General features: G+C 40.4%; 1 protein-coding gene across 1 annotated transcript in view; it reads right to left on the reverse strand.

Moving 5' to 3' along the window:
* Positions 1-17,604, reverse strand: part of LOC118687354 (protein AHNAK2-like) — a 131,734-nt gene that overhangs the window by 25,798 nt on the left and 88,332 nt on the right. The window contains 2 exon segments of the mRNA XM_054515227.1: positions 2,673-2,762; positions 3,525-3,601. Coding sequence (XP_054371202.1) covers positions 2,673-2,762; positions 3,525-3,601 — 167 coding nt within the window.

Below are 17,604 nucleotides of genomic sequence, written 5' to 3' on the forward strand. Positions count from 1 at the left end.
TATCTATCTATCTATCTATCTATCTATCTATCTATCTATCTATCTATCATCTATCTATCTATCTATCTATCCCTGTACAAATATATGTTATATATAGTATTTATGTGTATGTATAAGTATTTGAAGAAAATACAATCTTTAAGTTGATGGAAACCTATGAAGAGGTCTGGCAAAATATCAGTGGTTAGATACAGATTTTTTTTAATAGAAAAATCTTACAGAGAAGCTTTGGATTAAAATTTTCACTGATATTTTACATTTTTGAACATGCTTATTATAAGTATTACAGAGATTACCCAAGTCTGTTCCATCAGTGGACAATTAACAATTAAAAAAATGCTGACTCACTAAAGAGTATTATCACCACCTAAAACAAGATTGTGGATTTATATAAAATCCATAGTCTCCCTCAAGATATTTAAAAAGCTGCAAATATTGTGTGGGATTTTTTAAAATCATGAATATTCATGCTAGTAACTTTAAACACATGTGTAAGTCTTAAGAAGACACAAGCGTGTGTTTTATGATCTATTTCCACAGAGCACATTACTATAGTATGTTATCCAAACTTTGTAAACTAATCAGAAATCTACCTGGGCTATTCTTTCCTTTTTGTGCTGGGCTGTAGAGTGTTCCAGATCTTCTTGCACGGCAATTTTTCTTTTGAGGCTGAATTGGACTCTGTATGGCTCGGAATATTGGAGAATCTTGAGTGCATCTTCATATTTGATATTATCGAAAAATATTGTAGCACTTAGAAGCTGATCACCTGTAAGTGGAATAATACATAATTTTAATTACTTTGTGTTTTCTTATAGTTTTTTTTTTCTATTTTAGTTTTGTACATACTAATTTCTATGTGTCTTTTCCACTGTTCCAGTGAAAACTGATTTTTTTTACGGTATACAAAAAACATCACATTGCATTATTGTTCAAGCAAGTGATCTTAGAAATTATTAATATGGACAGGTTAAGCTCATAGATAACATTAGTTGGTTTAAAATCTACTATTTCTGATACCCAAAGAGATGGCAGATCACACAGCTACAATTCTCATTATTTAAAGATATAGAATAAAATCAAAACAAAATAAAAAATCAGACTGTACCTTCTCTAAGACTAAATATTTTTGAAGCAGGAGATTCCTTAAGTACTTTTTTAATAAATATTCCTTCATTTCCTCCACCTTTCACACTAAAACCACTAGCTCCAGCTTCCACTTCTGTTTTCAGGGTCACTTCCATTGTCTCCTAAAGATAGAAAAATATGTGAATTTATCATTTTTACTAATTTGTATTAAAGGGTTCTAAGTTTTTCTACAATAAAAAATTTAATCTCCTCAAGTATATTTTCAATGGCGCAAAAAAGATTATCCAAAATAGAGGATATACTTAGTATGGGTTTGATTCTGTTCTAAATTACAATTAAGCACGTGTGTTAGGGTTATGTTAAATCAGGGTCATAGGAAAAATAGGTTATAATTTTAAAATGTGAAACATATGGAAACTTTTAGGGCTGAAAGATTGTATTTTCTGTGAAGATGTTAACCACTCGAATTAAAGTCAATGGGCCAGAAAAGTCAGAATAAGAGTTAATGCTGTACTGCACTCAAATCAGAGAAGGCTAAAGAAAGAATTCTAAAAAGAATTATGGAAGGACCACAAATAGGACAAATAAATGTTCCTGCCCGTGCCACAACTTGGCCATTCATGGAGTTCCTGGTCAAAACAAGTCTGAAGTGATTCTTTGCCCATTTGTCCTTCCTTCTGTCCACCCATTCATGTCTGTGTGTTTTAACAAACTTTACTATTTACAAAGCTCATACCTAAAACTACAGAGTGCTTTTAGACTGACCTGTGGATGACTCTGCTTTGATTTGTCTGTAGAATGTCTTTTGTTTTCTTCTTGAAGCTGAAAAACAATTTTAAATTATTTCAAGTTCAGAAGCCACAGTGTTCTTAAGTACAACAAAAGTCAGTTAAAATTCCTGGTTTAGAGCAAGAAATGAGGCTGACTTTAATGGCAACAGAGCAAAATCAGGATCAAGTGCCATGTACAACATGAATGATTTAACTATACTAATCCCAGCAGTAAATTAGATGCTAAGGCTTCCTTCATTTTACCAACATTTGCATTAAATCAGAGACCATTGTAAGAAAATTTTCATTTAGTCAGAGACCAAATGTCTTAAGATATTGGGAGACTTTCTGTGTCCTAATGTAGTACACTGTTCATCTTTCAATTCTGTAAACATAATTTTTTTTACTTATTCAACTTCAGCATGAATTTTAAACTGTTGCCTACTTAACATGGCTGTACTAATTAAATCTCTAACTTTGAATAACCAAGAGGTGCAGGTAATTTTGAAATACTTATTAATTAGGTTCAAGCCATATATTCTAACGGGAAAAACACTACAATTTCTTTATGCTTTCTGCCTTGTTCCTTTACAGGATTAAGTCAAATGCATTTTCATGCCAAGAAACAAGAACATGGTCCGGAAGCCCAGCACAAAATAAATCCATCAATGAACAGAGATGCAGTTTTGGTGGGGACAGGAAGACAATATGGCTGCAGCAATGTCCCACTCTATGGCATGTGGCTCTCTGCTACTTGTGGGAGCTAAAGTATCTTGAGAAAGCCATGCCTACATGAAAATTTAGTTATCTTGCCTTTAAATAGTCTTCTTCTACGGGATACTCATAAACTGGAGAGGATCCTTGTGGCCTTGGACGAATGTCTTCTACTGCCACTTCAGTAACCTGTGGAAAAGACATGAGCAGTGGTAAAGGAACACTCACCATTAAACAGTGACTCGTTTTTAGGAATGTTTCTCTAGCTATCCATAGTAACCTTCTGAGTAAAAATCTTTCATTACTGACGGTGGATAAAAAATAACCAATAACTTTTTTTTAGGTCAAGAACAAATACAGTTCTCATGTTAAAGCACTCGAACCCACAAGGGAGAGAGTTCTGAGAGACAAAACCCAGTGGTAAGCTTATTTTGATTTTCTTTATGTATTGTGTGTATCTGCAGACTGAACAGACTGAAAACAGACAGATCAATTAGTAATAACTGAAAAAGTTACAAAAAAAAATCCCTTCCCTGCTCTATTTCCATACCTAAACTTTGCATCCAATGGCTTCAAACTTTATTGCCCTCTATAAGCAAGCAAATTCCCAGCAGGAATTTCTGCTGACAAGCAATTGGCATTCTTCCTTCTCCAGTCAGACAATAGGGAACCTAAACTGTCTAAATCCTTAAAGAAAAGTTACTGTAGTCAACAGCCATGTAATAGTTTGCTAAGTCTTGGTAGTAAACTTATGCCAATGAACCATGGCAAAGAGCAGATGCCTTTACACTGAAACATCTTTCTGGGTTTTGAGCTGGCAGGACAATCCCAAGCAAAAATACATTTTAATAGGAAGGAAAACCACCAGCAAGACCTAGCCATAAACAAAATATTTAAGATCCCATTTTGCCAAACTGTCATCACAGAAAAATTCAACCCTAAAAAACTCACAGAATCTTCCTCCTCTGCATCTGCATCGGCATCAGCATCTCCCGGGGGCTCGGCCGGTCTCAGCTGTCGTCCAGAACCTGCAAGCAGCACACAGGTTGTGGTTGTTGGTGCCTGCATGATCCACACAGAGCACAGAGCAGTCAGCTTGCAAGCTGAAACTCCCTGGAGCAGCAGGGCAAGGGCTGTGCACAGGCCACTGGAAAGGCCTGCCTTAATTTAGATTCCTGGCATCACAGAATGGTTTGGGTTGGAAGGGACATTAAAGATCATCCAGTTCTCCCTACTAGCCATGGCAGGGGTTATAATCTGGTTTACTTCTAATTCCACATTTTCTCCAAACTGGGGGGGTTTCTTTTTCACAAAAGCCTTTACAGTTCTGGATATGAGTATTTCTGATATGTTTAGAAAAAGAAAAGCATCGACCATCTGCTGACCCCAGTCTCCTCCACCAGCCCCCACCTTTCCAGAGGGACTGAGCCCACAGTGAAAGCTTGGAAGGACTGGAGATCAGAAAAAGTTAACGAGACGTGTACAGAGGGAATCTGAAGTGTTTCTACCTGAGTTGTTTTATTCTTTAAAATAGCAGAATCAGTAATTAACAGTTTGCTAACTCAAAATGAATTAAATTGATTGAAATTCCTCATATTGAAACTCTTCCTCACTTCTGACAAAGGTCTTAAGAACAGGAGAGTAAACATCATGAACCTTGACAGTACAAAAGACATTTTTTCTTAGTTTTTAAAAGTATTGAGGGCAGACAGAGAAGAGGTGAAGGAGATGGGCTGTCTGAAAGTATGATGAAATGCTTTAAATTGGGCACCAAAGAATGAAAACAGCACTTTAGAACAGAATTAGAACATTTGCAGAGATCCAGCTTTAACCAGTAGAGGACAGTGTGGCTGAACTATGTATTCCCTAATGCACCAGCTATTCACACACATGCCCAAGTCCTTGTCCCAATAACTATGTCTCTTTCCTGTCTCCATGCTTGTTTTTTCCAAGCCATCAGGCTGTCTAGCTCCCCAACACTCAGTTCTGCAACTGCCATTACTACACATAGCTTTGGCTCTCCTAAACAGATCCTCTGGCTTAAAAATATGCTCAAAAACTGGAGAAAACAACTGACAAGAAGAACTGTGCAACTCATTGTCTGTCTCAAATGGAGAATCCTTGGGCTGGAACACAAGATTTCTGGACATTACACACTCTGTGTGCAGACAAGATGGCACGACTTAGTCATGTCTGCAATCACTGACTTACACACATTGCCAAGCTCTTGTTAAAGTGGCTGGGATTTTGCTGGTCATGCCTCATAATTTTCTGATCTCCTGCGTTTACTTCTTTGATTTTTTGATGATAAAATTATATATTACAGGCAAAGTTTTGCAAGAGTTATGCCCCAGTGATCAGTGATGGACCACTTTGTTAAGATGGATGGAAACAGTGTGCTTCCAGTGGGAATATCCCCTACCAATCTGTGGGTCAGGCTTCCAAACTTGATAAAATAAAAAGCAATCCACATTAGCCATATGTACAGCATCATAATCAGTTCTCCTGCAGCATTCCAGCTCCAGGGAATTAGGATCAACTCAGAACACATCAGGGCTGCCAGATTATTCCTCCTTTAGCCTTCACAGCACTAGTCCTGACACCTACAATGGACAATTCTAGCAAATTCTAGAAAATGGTCTTAATGCACATTTTAGCTCAGATTAATTACCTGCCTGAAATTTAGCTTGATTTTTTTTCAAAAGCTCGAGCATTTTTAGTCTTCAAAAGCTCAAAAAACCTGAAAAATTAGCATAGCCATCTTAAAAATTTAGACATGGAGTTATGAACCTGATTTTAAGCATTTCTGCTTGAAAATTCTGGAATCCATTCATGAAGCACTTCACCAAATGTATTTTAATAAGCATCATATGAGGAGAAGAGCTGTAGGATTGATGCTTGATTGTTTAATTTGCCTAGTGCTTCTAAAGATTCAGGTGCCAACAATAAATTTTATGGCTGTTACTAAAATTCCAAGAAATAGTAAGGACTAAGTCTTGTGGCATTGCCATATTTTTCCCCTAGGAGAATCCCACCCACAAGCCCTGCAGTCCAGTAGAATGACTTAACAGAAAATTGCTTGGATTGCTGGAGTGTTTGCTCTTCAGTGCAGCACTCCAACGTTAACTACAGCATTGATCCCTGGTGGCTGCCAATAATTTTGCTACTGGAAAAGAAAGAGGAAAGAATCATCTCTGAGACTTCTTAGGCTGGTTCACTCTTGTTTTACTCTGATGTAGCTTCAGTGACACTTCAGCTGTCTGGAACTGGAGCAATGCAAGTACAGTACCTCTCCTAAACTGTGATAGTGGCGCCTTTTCCTAAAAAAATTAACCAACGTATTACTGTCCCCAGGGCTAACAGAGATGTGGGTGAGACTCCAAGGAGGGGCATCAGACACACAGATGACCTTGCCTCCCAAAGCTTCACACTGAGGCTGTTCCATCCACCCTGATTTCCCCAAACTCTGCCTAGGCTGCCCCTCTATGATAGCTAACCCATGTCATAAAAGACTACTTGTGCCCTTGGTTCCTACTGTAAACTAAGATTTGCTTCTGATTATTTCCTGATTCAGAACACTTTCAAAAGAAATCTATAAAAGAGAGGCATTGCAGTACATTTTCAGCAAAGCCTTCTTTCTGAGTAGAAAAGCCTGTGCCAATAAACTATGATTTATATGCATGTCATTCTCATGCCCTGAATAGTAGCAATGCCAACATTTTAAAGATTTTAACTTTTTTTTTATGGACCCTGGACAATCAATGCTTTGTTCAAAGTGTTTTCATAAACAAGATGGAATTTACATCATGACTACTTCTAATAGCTACTGGACTGACTTCAGAACAAGGGAATTTTTTGAAAGTAAGCAGTAGGAGTTATATAGGCTGGATCATTTTCATATCATATGGCTGAAATGTGCATCGGCTTTTCGAAATGCAATTATTTTAAAATTATTTTATCTTTAGCCTAGCAACCCAGATGGACTGTTTGGGCAAAACCAGAAGGAAAAAAGTAAAAAGAGGCTATTTTTTTGGTATTCACATTCATTGGGCAACAGGCTCCAAAATCACATTTGATACAATATAATGAATTCCAAGTAAGACAGTGTCATTTAATTGAAATCAAATGTGCTTTAATGTATTGTATAAAGAGAAACCTAGTTTTAATTGGAACACTAGCATATAAAATTCCTGCGATCTGTATGCTTCAAAATTAAATAGTACATGAAAATACCAGAGATGTTAATAAAAGAAACAAAGATGTCTTTTGCTGATCATCCTAGCTTCTCTGCTTCCAGACTATAGCCCTTTTTCTGCAGCTCTTGATTTGGGCTTTTTGCTTTTTAAGATTTTGTACTAAAGTTATATTTGCATATGAATAGTGAATTTAAGTGATCTGCTCTCATCTTTAAGCCTATTACTTTTCCTTGCATCAACTTCAACATTACTTCAACAAATAATTTCTCTTAACAGACAGAAACCTGCCCACAGGTGAGAACTTTTATGCTCTGCTCACTCACTTATTAACAATAACACACTCTATGCCTTTTCTTTACGCTTTGTCACAACCTATGCCTTTTCTTTATGAAGATTTTGGCATTTTCTAGTTACCATTTCTAAGCTGTGACAAGAAACTAGCAAATCTATTTGTGCAGTGTTGTGGAAATAACTCTGAGTCCATAGCCAGTTAGAAAACTTGTACCTTGACATGTGGGCAAGGCTGGGACATCTTTAGATCAGGTCTTTTCTGACAGTGCAAAGCATGCTCTGGACACATTACCTCATTTGTGTTATTAATAAGGAGAAGGAGGAATGAATAATTGCAAGACAAACAACATAATTTAATGTCATTGTCGTTGTTGGCACCATGTTTGACCCGCTAAAGAATTCATACATGTAGGTTAGCAGTTTTCATGGTGCTCCCTCATGGGCTTATGTCTAGCTGTAAACAAAGATGTGCAAGGCTGCTGTCAGGGACAGCTTCAGCTGGCTCCTGTACCAGACCTCTCCTCCTGCAGCCATCAGTCCCTGTACCTGCAGGTGTGTCTGTCCCTCTGGCCCCAGGCACCCTGTCACACAGGGCTGTTACTCCTCAACGCATAAATGGCTGGTAACTGCCAATGCATTTCACCAGAAAGTCTTTTGGTTTTAAAACCACATCCCTCTCTCCAGATGGATGGTGTGCCTGACTTTCCCCCACGGCTTCTCCCTCTCCTGCAGGTATCACAATTACTGGGATTCCTTTTCCTCCCTCAGAGCTCTCACAGCTCCTGAGCAGTGCTGGCGTGAGGTCCTGCAGCTCCTTCTGATTCACTTCTTATAGTTGAAATAGGGAATACTTAGAATACTTAGAATGTTTTAAATCGCAGGTCCCAGTTCAGGAAAGCACTTGATAACAGGAACACTATGCACATGCCTGACGTTAATCTTGGCCTCTCAAGAGCACTTTTTCAGATAGGTAAGCTCACCTGACTCCCAAGCAAGTAATGCTGGAGGGAAATGATCCTGCAAGCATCAGCTGCAAAGATAAGAATCTGAAAGTGTCTGCAAATAAACTTTGCTATGCATGTGCTTGTTCCTCAAAGAAGCTGCCATAAGGTTTAAACATGGTTAAAGGACAGGCTCTTGCACAGACTGTGCAGGCTCCACCACAACCTCGAGAAGGTTTGTGGCACTTCCAGTCAACAGCTCCAGCAATGCTGGGGAAAACCACCAGCAAAAAAAATCAAGAAGTTCATCTTCTACAGAGATTTCCTAGTGCATTCCAAAGACCTGGATTCATTCCATTGTCCTGCAAGATCCCATGGACTGAGTTACAGCAACTGCTGGGGAGGGCTCCGGGGCACAGCCGGAGCGCAGCAGGAATGCTCGGCTGTCACTCTGTCCAGCAGGCTCCATGGCCATGGATGGGGACACTCGGCTGTCACTCTGTCCAGCAGGCTCCATGGCCATGGATGGGGACACTCGGCTGCCACTCTGTCCAGCAGGCTCCATGGCCATGGATGGGGACACTCGGCTGTCACTCTGTCCAGCAGGCTCCATGGCCATGGATGGGGACACTCGGCTGTCACTCTGTCCAGCAGGCTCCATGGCCATGGATGGGGACACTCGGCTGTCACTCTATCCAGCAGGCTCCATGGCCATGGATGGGGACACTCAGCTGTCACTCTATCCGGGCAGGCTCCATGGCCATGGATGGGGACACTCGGCTGTCACTCTATCCAGCAGGCTCCATGGCCATGGATGGGGACACTCGGCTGTCACTCTGTCCAGCAGGCTCCATGGCCATGGATGGGGACACTCGGCTGTCATTCTATCCGGGCAGGCTCCATGGCCATGGATGGGGACACCCGGCTGTCACTCTGTCCAGCAGGCTCCATGGCCATGGATGGGGACACTCGGCTGTCACTCTGTCCAGCAGGCTCCATGGCCATGGATGGGGACACTCGGCTGTCACTCTGTCCAGCAGGCTCCATGGCCATGGATGGGGACACTCGGCTGTCACTCTATCCAGCAGGCTCCATGGCCATGGATGGGGACACTCGGCTGTCATTCTATCCGGGCAGGCTCCATGGCCATGGATGGCTCCACAGTCACGGAGAGCTGCCCCTCCCAGCCCTCCATGGCTGGAATGCCGTGTTACTTCACTTGAACCGCTGCCAGCGAGACAGCAGGGCACGCAGCAGCTCCACCTAGAAGAACCAGCCCGTCAGCTGTGCACGGAACGGCTGCCACAGCGCAAAATCAGCCGTTCTGCCTCAAAAAAAGGTGTTAAAGTGAGCGTCAGCACCGCCCCTTTAGCACTTCCCCTCTGCTCTGTGCTGCCAGTGGGACCCTCCCCACCAAGCCCTGAAATTTCTGTGGGATGAAGACAAAGGGCTGCTCTGTGGAATGAAGATAAAGATTTTGCTGCTGAAGGAGTTTAACAGGCCTCGTTATCAGCGGGATGCTATCAGAACCAGCTGGGCCGGTGTTCAAGCTACACTCCTGCCTTTGTTTTGCTCTGGTTTGGCAATGCCCCTTGGCTGCACTCTGTCCCGGGGCTGCATACTTGTGCTGTGATGAATGCAGCTCGGACCTGGGAGCCGAAAGCAGGGGCACAGTCGTGCTAAAGGAGCAGCTACTCCCAAATAACCAACGTGTGTGAATAGTTTCCTTCCATTCAAGGCATGAACAAGATGTTTTGATTCATTGCCTTGGTATGTTAAGCTGCCCTTGTTGGCTGTTAGAGTACTTCATTAAAAGCCTTCAAATAATTTCATCTCAAAATCTTTTGAAGACATTATATATATGTGAGTTACAATCATGAGTCTCCTTGCCCAGCCAGAGGATTGTCCATGAAGTTAACACTTATTTTTATCAAAAGGAACAGTACTTTGCTCTGCAAAGTACATCCAAGCAGGGAAATGTCTCAGGAATTAAGGTTCCTTGCAGACCATACTGAGCTCTGTAGGATTTTATAGAGCATTTTCTACAGGTTGACTAATATCAGGAAAGATGTGTAAGAGCACTGGCAACTAAGAACTGATATAAAGACTGCCATAAAAACAAAAACTAACAGCCCCCAGATGAAAAGAAGAGTGAATGGCTTTCCCATGAGTGTGTGTTTATTGATAAGCTCTGCCCACAGATTTAAAAGTATTAAAAGCATTCCTCATCACACTTCACAATAGGAGCAAAACCTCTATGAAGGCTGAAGAAAGAAGTTTGTGATTCTTACAGTGGTCTACCTTTTCTCTGATGGTAAAGATACACTTGATAGAAGCCACAGAACAATTCAGAACGTGAAAATAAATCACTCTGGTGGGGCTCTGCACAGACCTTCTCAGTTTGAGTCATATTTTAACATAAAAAGCACAGGGGACTTTTTTTTTCCAACTGTCAAACTGAAATTTAGCAGATCCCGAGTTAATGAATTTCATCTAGCCATCATCATTTATTGGTTACTTGGCTATATAGGAAATGTAGTTTGGCCAGATTCACATAACTCTTCTGTTACAAGGATAAAATATTAACTAAAGTATTTCATTAGGCTGATATTTCACCCCTTACTGAAACAGAATAACCTTTCCTACAAGTAACAGAGAGTTTGAAAATAAGCTCTTAACCAAAGTTTATTGCAAGAACATGAATAGAGGGATGTCCAAAAGAGACAGCAAAAGCAGACAGCAGTGGTTGATAGCTGTATTTGGCTCTCCTGGTCTGTCCCTCCTCCTAGCTAAAACACAAGTGAAAAAGGCAAATGCTCATGGCACCCAGCAGGCAACCAGAGGTTTGCTGCTGCTTCCCCTAGGCCATGGTTCTGTCTCAGAAGCACAAGTTTTGTATCATCCCCAGTTTTAGTCTGTTTGCATAGAGGGTAGATGTAACTTCCCGTCCCATGTCTCTATCTTGCATGTGTTAGGCAGGAGTTTTCCTCTCTGCCAGGTTTTATGTGACAGAATGGGTTTCCAGTCTGTGCTATACAATCCTGCATGAATTTGTACAGTGTTTTCTTGTATAACATTGTGATAATGGAATAATTGTGAATCAGTATAATTATAAATTATGATTTTTTCCAGGATTGCAGGGCCTGTTCTCACAAAGATGATAAGAGAAGGGAATCACTTTTTAGCAATTGTTGCTATGTGTGCCCAAACTCCTGGACTGAACCAAAATTGCTTACCACCCTTTGAACAGAAAGTGAGTTAGCAATTCATAGCCAAATAAAGCAATAAATACTGGTCTAATCCACTTTGATCCTCAACAGTTTTATCTCCTGGGACTCTCAACAGTTTTATCTCTTGGAATGTGCTGGTTTTACTTGCAATTGATTCACTACTGTGTGAATAAATGTAAAGTTGTATGGATAAACAGTAAATAGTAAATAGTTGTATGGATACCCAAATAAAATTTCCTGGAGTGTCACTGCCCAAGTGGATGATCTGAGTTTTAAGAAGGGTTTCAGGAATGTGTTGCAAATGAAGAGCTCTCACTTACTTACCAGCTTCAGAAACCCTAGTGGGAACTATTCTGCAGCTATTTGATTATCCAGTATATTGATTATTGAAATCTTGCAGTTTTCTCCCCTCTGAAATAAACCCCTTCACCTACACAACAAACTAGCCTTGGGAAGGAAATGCACAGCACATCTGCCTTCTCTCAGAGCAAGGAGTTGATTCCTGCTGCCTTCCCTGTTGGACAGCTGTGAACTCAGCTCTTACCACGACTCACCCAGAAGCACAGGCAGGTGGGTGCCTATTGCGGATAAGGCCCATAAGGATCACAAAAATTAACTTTGCCACATTCCTTCTCCTCTCTGATTCACCCTTCCAAGAATTCAGGCTTCAACCAGAGCAGATTGCCTGTTCCACTGCCAAAGCACAGCCCTGCTCAGATTTATAAATGAATCAAATGAATGCATTTATGGAAAATGATCTCTCTGCCTGCGTAGGCTTGATTGGCAGCCCTGAGACTCAATTTCTCTGGCCACAGAGTCAGTATTTCTTAAGAAGAAGTGGTTGTAACACCAAGCTGTCTCTTAAGGTAGCCCAGTACTGACACATGAAGAAAGATGCTAATTCTCAGTGGTTTTGGTAGAAAGCACATTTGTTCTGTAAGAATAGGTCTTAAGATAAGAATAGAGGAACTGCTAACATTTTGCAAAAAGCCCAAAGAAACTGATGCAGGCTTTGTGTAAATGGCACTTACCACTCCAAATTAGAAACAGACATTTTAGCCCAAACTGCTAAAAATGCTCTTCAAACCCTTTGCTTAAAAAAAGTCCCCATCAGAATCAATGCCCAGTAAAAATGTTTGTATTTAGAGATAAATATAAACACATACATATATAGAGAGAAAGAGTTTGTACTATGATCCTTATGGCCTTAAGGTCCTTATGGTCTAGAAGACTTTTATTTCTCCTTACCCAACTGATAAAATTCAGTGCACAATCCAGTGCCCAGATAGAGCAATATTAATGGAGTGATGCGACTTTGCTGTCGCTTTGGTATGCTGGGCACAGCCCCTCTCAAAACAGGAATGCAGAAAAAAACCTGGTAGTTTTCCCACAACCTTTTATGGGGGCTTTTATATAAATATCTGCCTTTGGAAACAGGTTTTCAGCTCGAGAGAAAATTCCCTGGGCAGCTTGTTTGGATGTAAATCACCACAGAAGAAAATATTTTTTAAGCTTTTAAATTCCTTAATGTATATGTAATACAAGAGATACGGGATAAAGGTGACAGAAAATTATTATGGGAAAATATTTTACATCAAAGATAAAGTTAACAGTTCCCTCACTTTGTTAAGATAAAAATCTTTTCTGTCAATAAACACTGACAGTAGCAAAATAGCATTTGGCACAGCTCACTTTTCCTTGTTTTTGTGTGGTAGGAGATTCTCTTTAAAATTGGAGAGAATTTCTGGATGCAGACTGTGGGTTTACAAAAGCGTAAAATCTCATTTACAGACAAACTAATCCATTGAGTCAGATAAATAAATAAATTAGCTTAGTTCTGCCCACATCAGTGTAATTCAAACCTGAATAAATGGACTATAAACTTGGGTTTCAGTCACAAAAAGGTCAGATTTCAAAATAATTGAGTTGGTCACATACCAAATTCTTTTTGAAAATGTTGTCTAGTGATTTCAGCCCATTGTTTTTTACCTCTTTTTGGAATACCTTTCCCTAACAGATGCATACCTTGCCCAGCATTTTCTAAACGTGTCATTTGATACATGTCTTCTTTTACAAATTAAATGTTACCTTAATCTTCATTGTTTGAAATTAGAAATAATTTTTTAAGACTGAAAAGCATTGAAATTTTAAGTGCATATTAATTTACAGAAGGAAAAACTGATGCTGACAAACTTTTGTTGCATTATATTTTTGAAAAAAATAAAATTGAATCTTTGCATGTGGTTCAGTACTGATTTTCCATTTCTGTACCTCCTAGCACCCAAAAATAACAAATCAAAAGGCTTGCTTAATAGATTAGAGGGAAACACAGTTTAGTTAAGGAAGTAGATTTCAGTTTTAGGTTTCACAGGCACAAGTGTAAACGATTGGGAGAAACCATTTCTTTCAAGACTCATTACTGCAGTTCTGGATTTCTTTCTGGGTAAAGACTAAAATAGCAAGAAAGTAACTACACTGTGGCTCATCCCTGAATTGAATTGAGATGGGTGGAGTTGTTTGAAAGCACTAAGAGGACTATTTCTTGGATTTGATTATCAACCCTAACACTGATTCATAGCATTTCCAAACATCCAGAGCTTCTCCGTAATACAAAAATAATGATATCTAATGGAAATGAGTAACTTTATCATAATGGTCTGTTCACACTCAGGTTAAGCATCTTGTAACTCAGTTAAAACAGGATGCATTCTTTTTGGAGGAGCATGGTAAGGTTTTTTCTTGATAAACAGCTGTGCTAAATTCAGACTAATTCATAAGGGAGAGTAAATTACATTTTGTTCTTCAGCCAGATCAAGACTCCACTGAAATAAAAGAGCTTTGTACCAATACAAAGTATAAGGAAAAGGAAGATCCTGGAGTTCAGTTACAGTTTGAGAATCTGCTCCAAGGTGGCTTCTTCAGTCATTTAAATCTGTGCAACAGGAGTGGCTTGTCCCCACTCTGAAGAATAGCAGTGAGCACCTCGATTTGTGGAACTGTGAAGAGTTTGAGCAAAGGGAAAGAATGGGAGGCACCTGGAGATGCCCTTCAGTCCCTCTGAAGGGTTATCTGCAAAGAGTATTTTTAATATTTTTGAAGTATTAAGTATTTTTAAGTATTTTTTTTTCTTTGCAAAGAGTATTTTTAAACCAATGGTGTTTTACTGCCTGCGCTGTCTTGCACTCTGCCTGGTCCAATGGCCCCATGAGGACTCTGCTGTCTGAGCAGTGGTTCAGCTCTCTGTGTGCTCTGTGTGCAGCAGAGAGACCATTGCCCTCTCCTAAGGAAGGTGGATTTGCATTCCTTGCACTATGCCCAGCTTACAGTCAATAATGCCAGAAAAGGAAAACGATTGCTACCATGAAATTATCCTGTCTAAAACAAAAGGCTCTACCACCATCTTACTGTGACATTTTTAAATGCTGCAGTCCCAAAGTGCTCCATGGACTGAGATGTTAATAGGGTTTTAGCAGAGACTGAAATATTTCCTTTATATAGTGGTGTTGGGGCAGTGTTGACAGAATTCTGCGACTACACTCAGAGCAGAATTTGTTTCTTTCTTCATTGCAAATACTTTGAACACTACTTAATCCCACTTTGAACACTTATGAAGAGGATCTGCCCCCATTTGACCAAAACAGAGTAAAAGAAAATCACTCTGCTGACCTTAAAAGACAAATACCCAGAGCTCTTCTTCTTTTCAGAGAAATCAAGTGCAGGGCTTGATGCAAAAGGAGACACATGAGAAAAGGGCAAAGACAAACCCACACATAAGCCCAGAGTAAGTCACAGAATCATAGAATCACGAATGGTTCAGAAAGACCTTAAAGATCATCTCATTCCAACCCCCTGCCATGACAGAGGCACCTTTCACTAGACCAGGTTGCTCAAAGCCTCCTGAAGTCCTGCTAACTGCAAAACAGGTCCTTCTACACTTCTGCATCAGGGAAATCTACTGTGGAAAAATTATCCCAAAAGGTTTTAAAATACACCTGGGCCAGGGTCTCAAGTGTGTAGGACCCAGATTCAACAACACAAAGAAAAGCACAGAGTGAGGTTAAAATGTAGGATCTCCTGGGACATGTCCTTCTGCTTAGGGGTTGGTTAAGGAATAAACTTTGCTTTTGGAACACAACTTAGCCAATGCTAGGTCTTGTTCCTGATCCCTGAACTTCTAAAGCCAGTTCTCAGAGGGCTCAAGCACACACATATGCAAAGTACATGTTGCTGCAGGTTTATCCACTGGCCCTGTGAAAAACTTCTAGACTGGTTGGTACAAGGAGGTTCTGGTGGATTTGTTGCTCTTATCACTTGGGCAGGTGTGGATACTACAGCTATGTCACTCTGCACACCTCTGCAGCAGGGAAGGTCATGACCACTTCACACACGCACCTTCAAAGAGAGGGATCTGAAAATGTATCTAAACAATTTTTAGGGAAGTTTAAGTTCTCCTTGCAGAGCAGTGCCAGATCAGGAATACTGGAAAACACATTTTTCATGCATATGTTTTTTATTAAATGCAGTTGTCAAAACAGAGCAGGGCTCATGTTCCTGAAAAGGTGCAGGGATGAGAAGACAAATGGTTGGAATAAAGCAGGAATGTGCCTACTCTGCCTAGGCAAAAATCACCACTTCTGTAGAGCCTTCAGGGCAACCTTTAAACCAGCTGGCTCAGGGACTGGGAGCTGTGGGATTTCAGTGCATGCCTTACAAACCCGGCCAACTCCCCAGGGAAAGCAGGAGTTGCTGCACCAGCCACTCCTCCCGTGCCCAGGCTGGCTGGACAGACACCAGCTCTGCACAGCCTGCACCTTCCCAGTGCTGTGCAGGCACAGCCAGACAGAGACTGTGCCCAGCAGGGCTCCCTCCCTGCCATGCTGCAGGCAGTGTGTTCCAGGAGTGCTGGCAGTGGACTTACACCACCTACTGCAACCTGGTAACACCTACCTCTAATCATTTTGCTGCAGTAGAATTATGGAGGTGAAAACAGCAAAGGAAAAGCAAGGGGTTTTTTTAATGATAATTTTCCTTTTATTCCATAGATACAGATTCTGATTTTAGCCTCTGATCTAAATTTGTGTCCTGAAGGTGTTCATCTGAATTTATAACAGTGCAATAGCAGAATCTGGCCATGATCTTCAGACAGTTAACAACATCAGTTAAAAGACTTGCTTATTTCTCTATAATGTATTATTTGAGTTTTCTACGGTGTTCCTATTCAACCAGGATTATAGTCCAAATACAATGCAGTTGTGTGGCAACAGTGTACCAGATAAATTCAGCTAACTCTGGGTAATATCACAAAAAAATATGTGTTTATAGCTTCATGCCAGTTTCTGACTAATGCTTTTGTTTGTTGCTATAGCAAACCACACATGAATCTGATAGCCAAAAGCATGTTTATGACTAACCTTAGCTCTCTGGGGATTGAAAATATGGAATAAAAAAAATCCCTAAACCACAACACACAATGTGAGGAGAACATGATAGGAAACACCTTTTTTGGCACAAGTTACTATGAACATTAAGAGAGAAGAACATCATAAGTGGAAAACATTAGGAAATGGGAACTGTGGGAATAACCGCCTTTAACCCACGGCAATTCAAATCCAGCTTTCACTTCACAAAGTTGTCTGTGCAGGACTAGAGAACTTCGCAGGAAGTCCTGGCTACATGCTAAGAGATGGATTTAAGCCTCTGAAATCTGGAGAAGCTTTGTATCACACTTTAAAACACTCAGACCACTTTACTGGAGATAATTTTTACACCCTGCCTTGACACCTAGGACATGGGTATTCACTTAATTAATTTTTATTACCATTTATGCTTTGGTAGTTTCCAAGAGCCTGCCCCAAGACTGACACCTCATTATGCTGTACAAATACACAATGGAGAACAGTGCTGGCCCCAAAGGGCTTTCTGTTAAACTAACAGAGAGAGCCAGAGGAGGAGGGGGCTGGACAGAGGGGGAGGCAGACACACAGAGGTGATGTGACTGCATCACCCACACAGTCAGAGGCTGAACCCAGGTGTCTTGCACCCCCGTTCAATTGACTGATTCTAGTTGCCAAATATGTTACTGTGAGAAGAAGAATACATTATGTACCCTGCAGAGGAGAGAAAATCAGTGCAGTTGAAGGGACACCTAAACTAGGACAGCTTATAACAAAGCCACAGTATGTCAGGAAAATTTTATAGTCATGCTACCATGTTATTCTTAATAACCTTTCTCCTTTGTAGGTTAAAAAAATAAAGGAGACTATTGCAGTAGAGTGTATAGATCACATCAGTCTCCATCAATGTTTTCTATTGATTTTAATAATCACTCTGTCTCTAGACTTGAATATTGCATCTTTATTCTCAGATTTGTACA

Source organism: Molothrus ater, chromosome 6, assembly GCF_012460135.2.
Source record: "Molothrus ater isolate BHLD 08-10-18 breed brown headed cowbird chromosome 6, BPBGC_Mater_1.1, whole genome shotgun sequence".
NCBI classification, from domain to species: Eukaryota; Metazoa; Chordata; class Aves; order Passeriformes; family Icteridae; genus Molothrus; species Molothrus ater.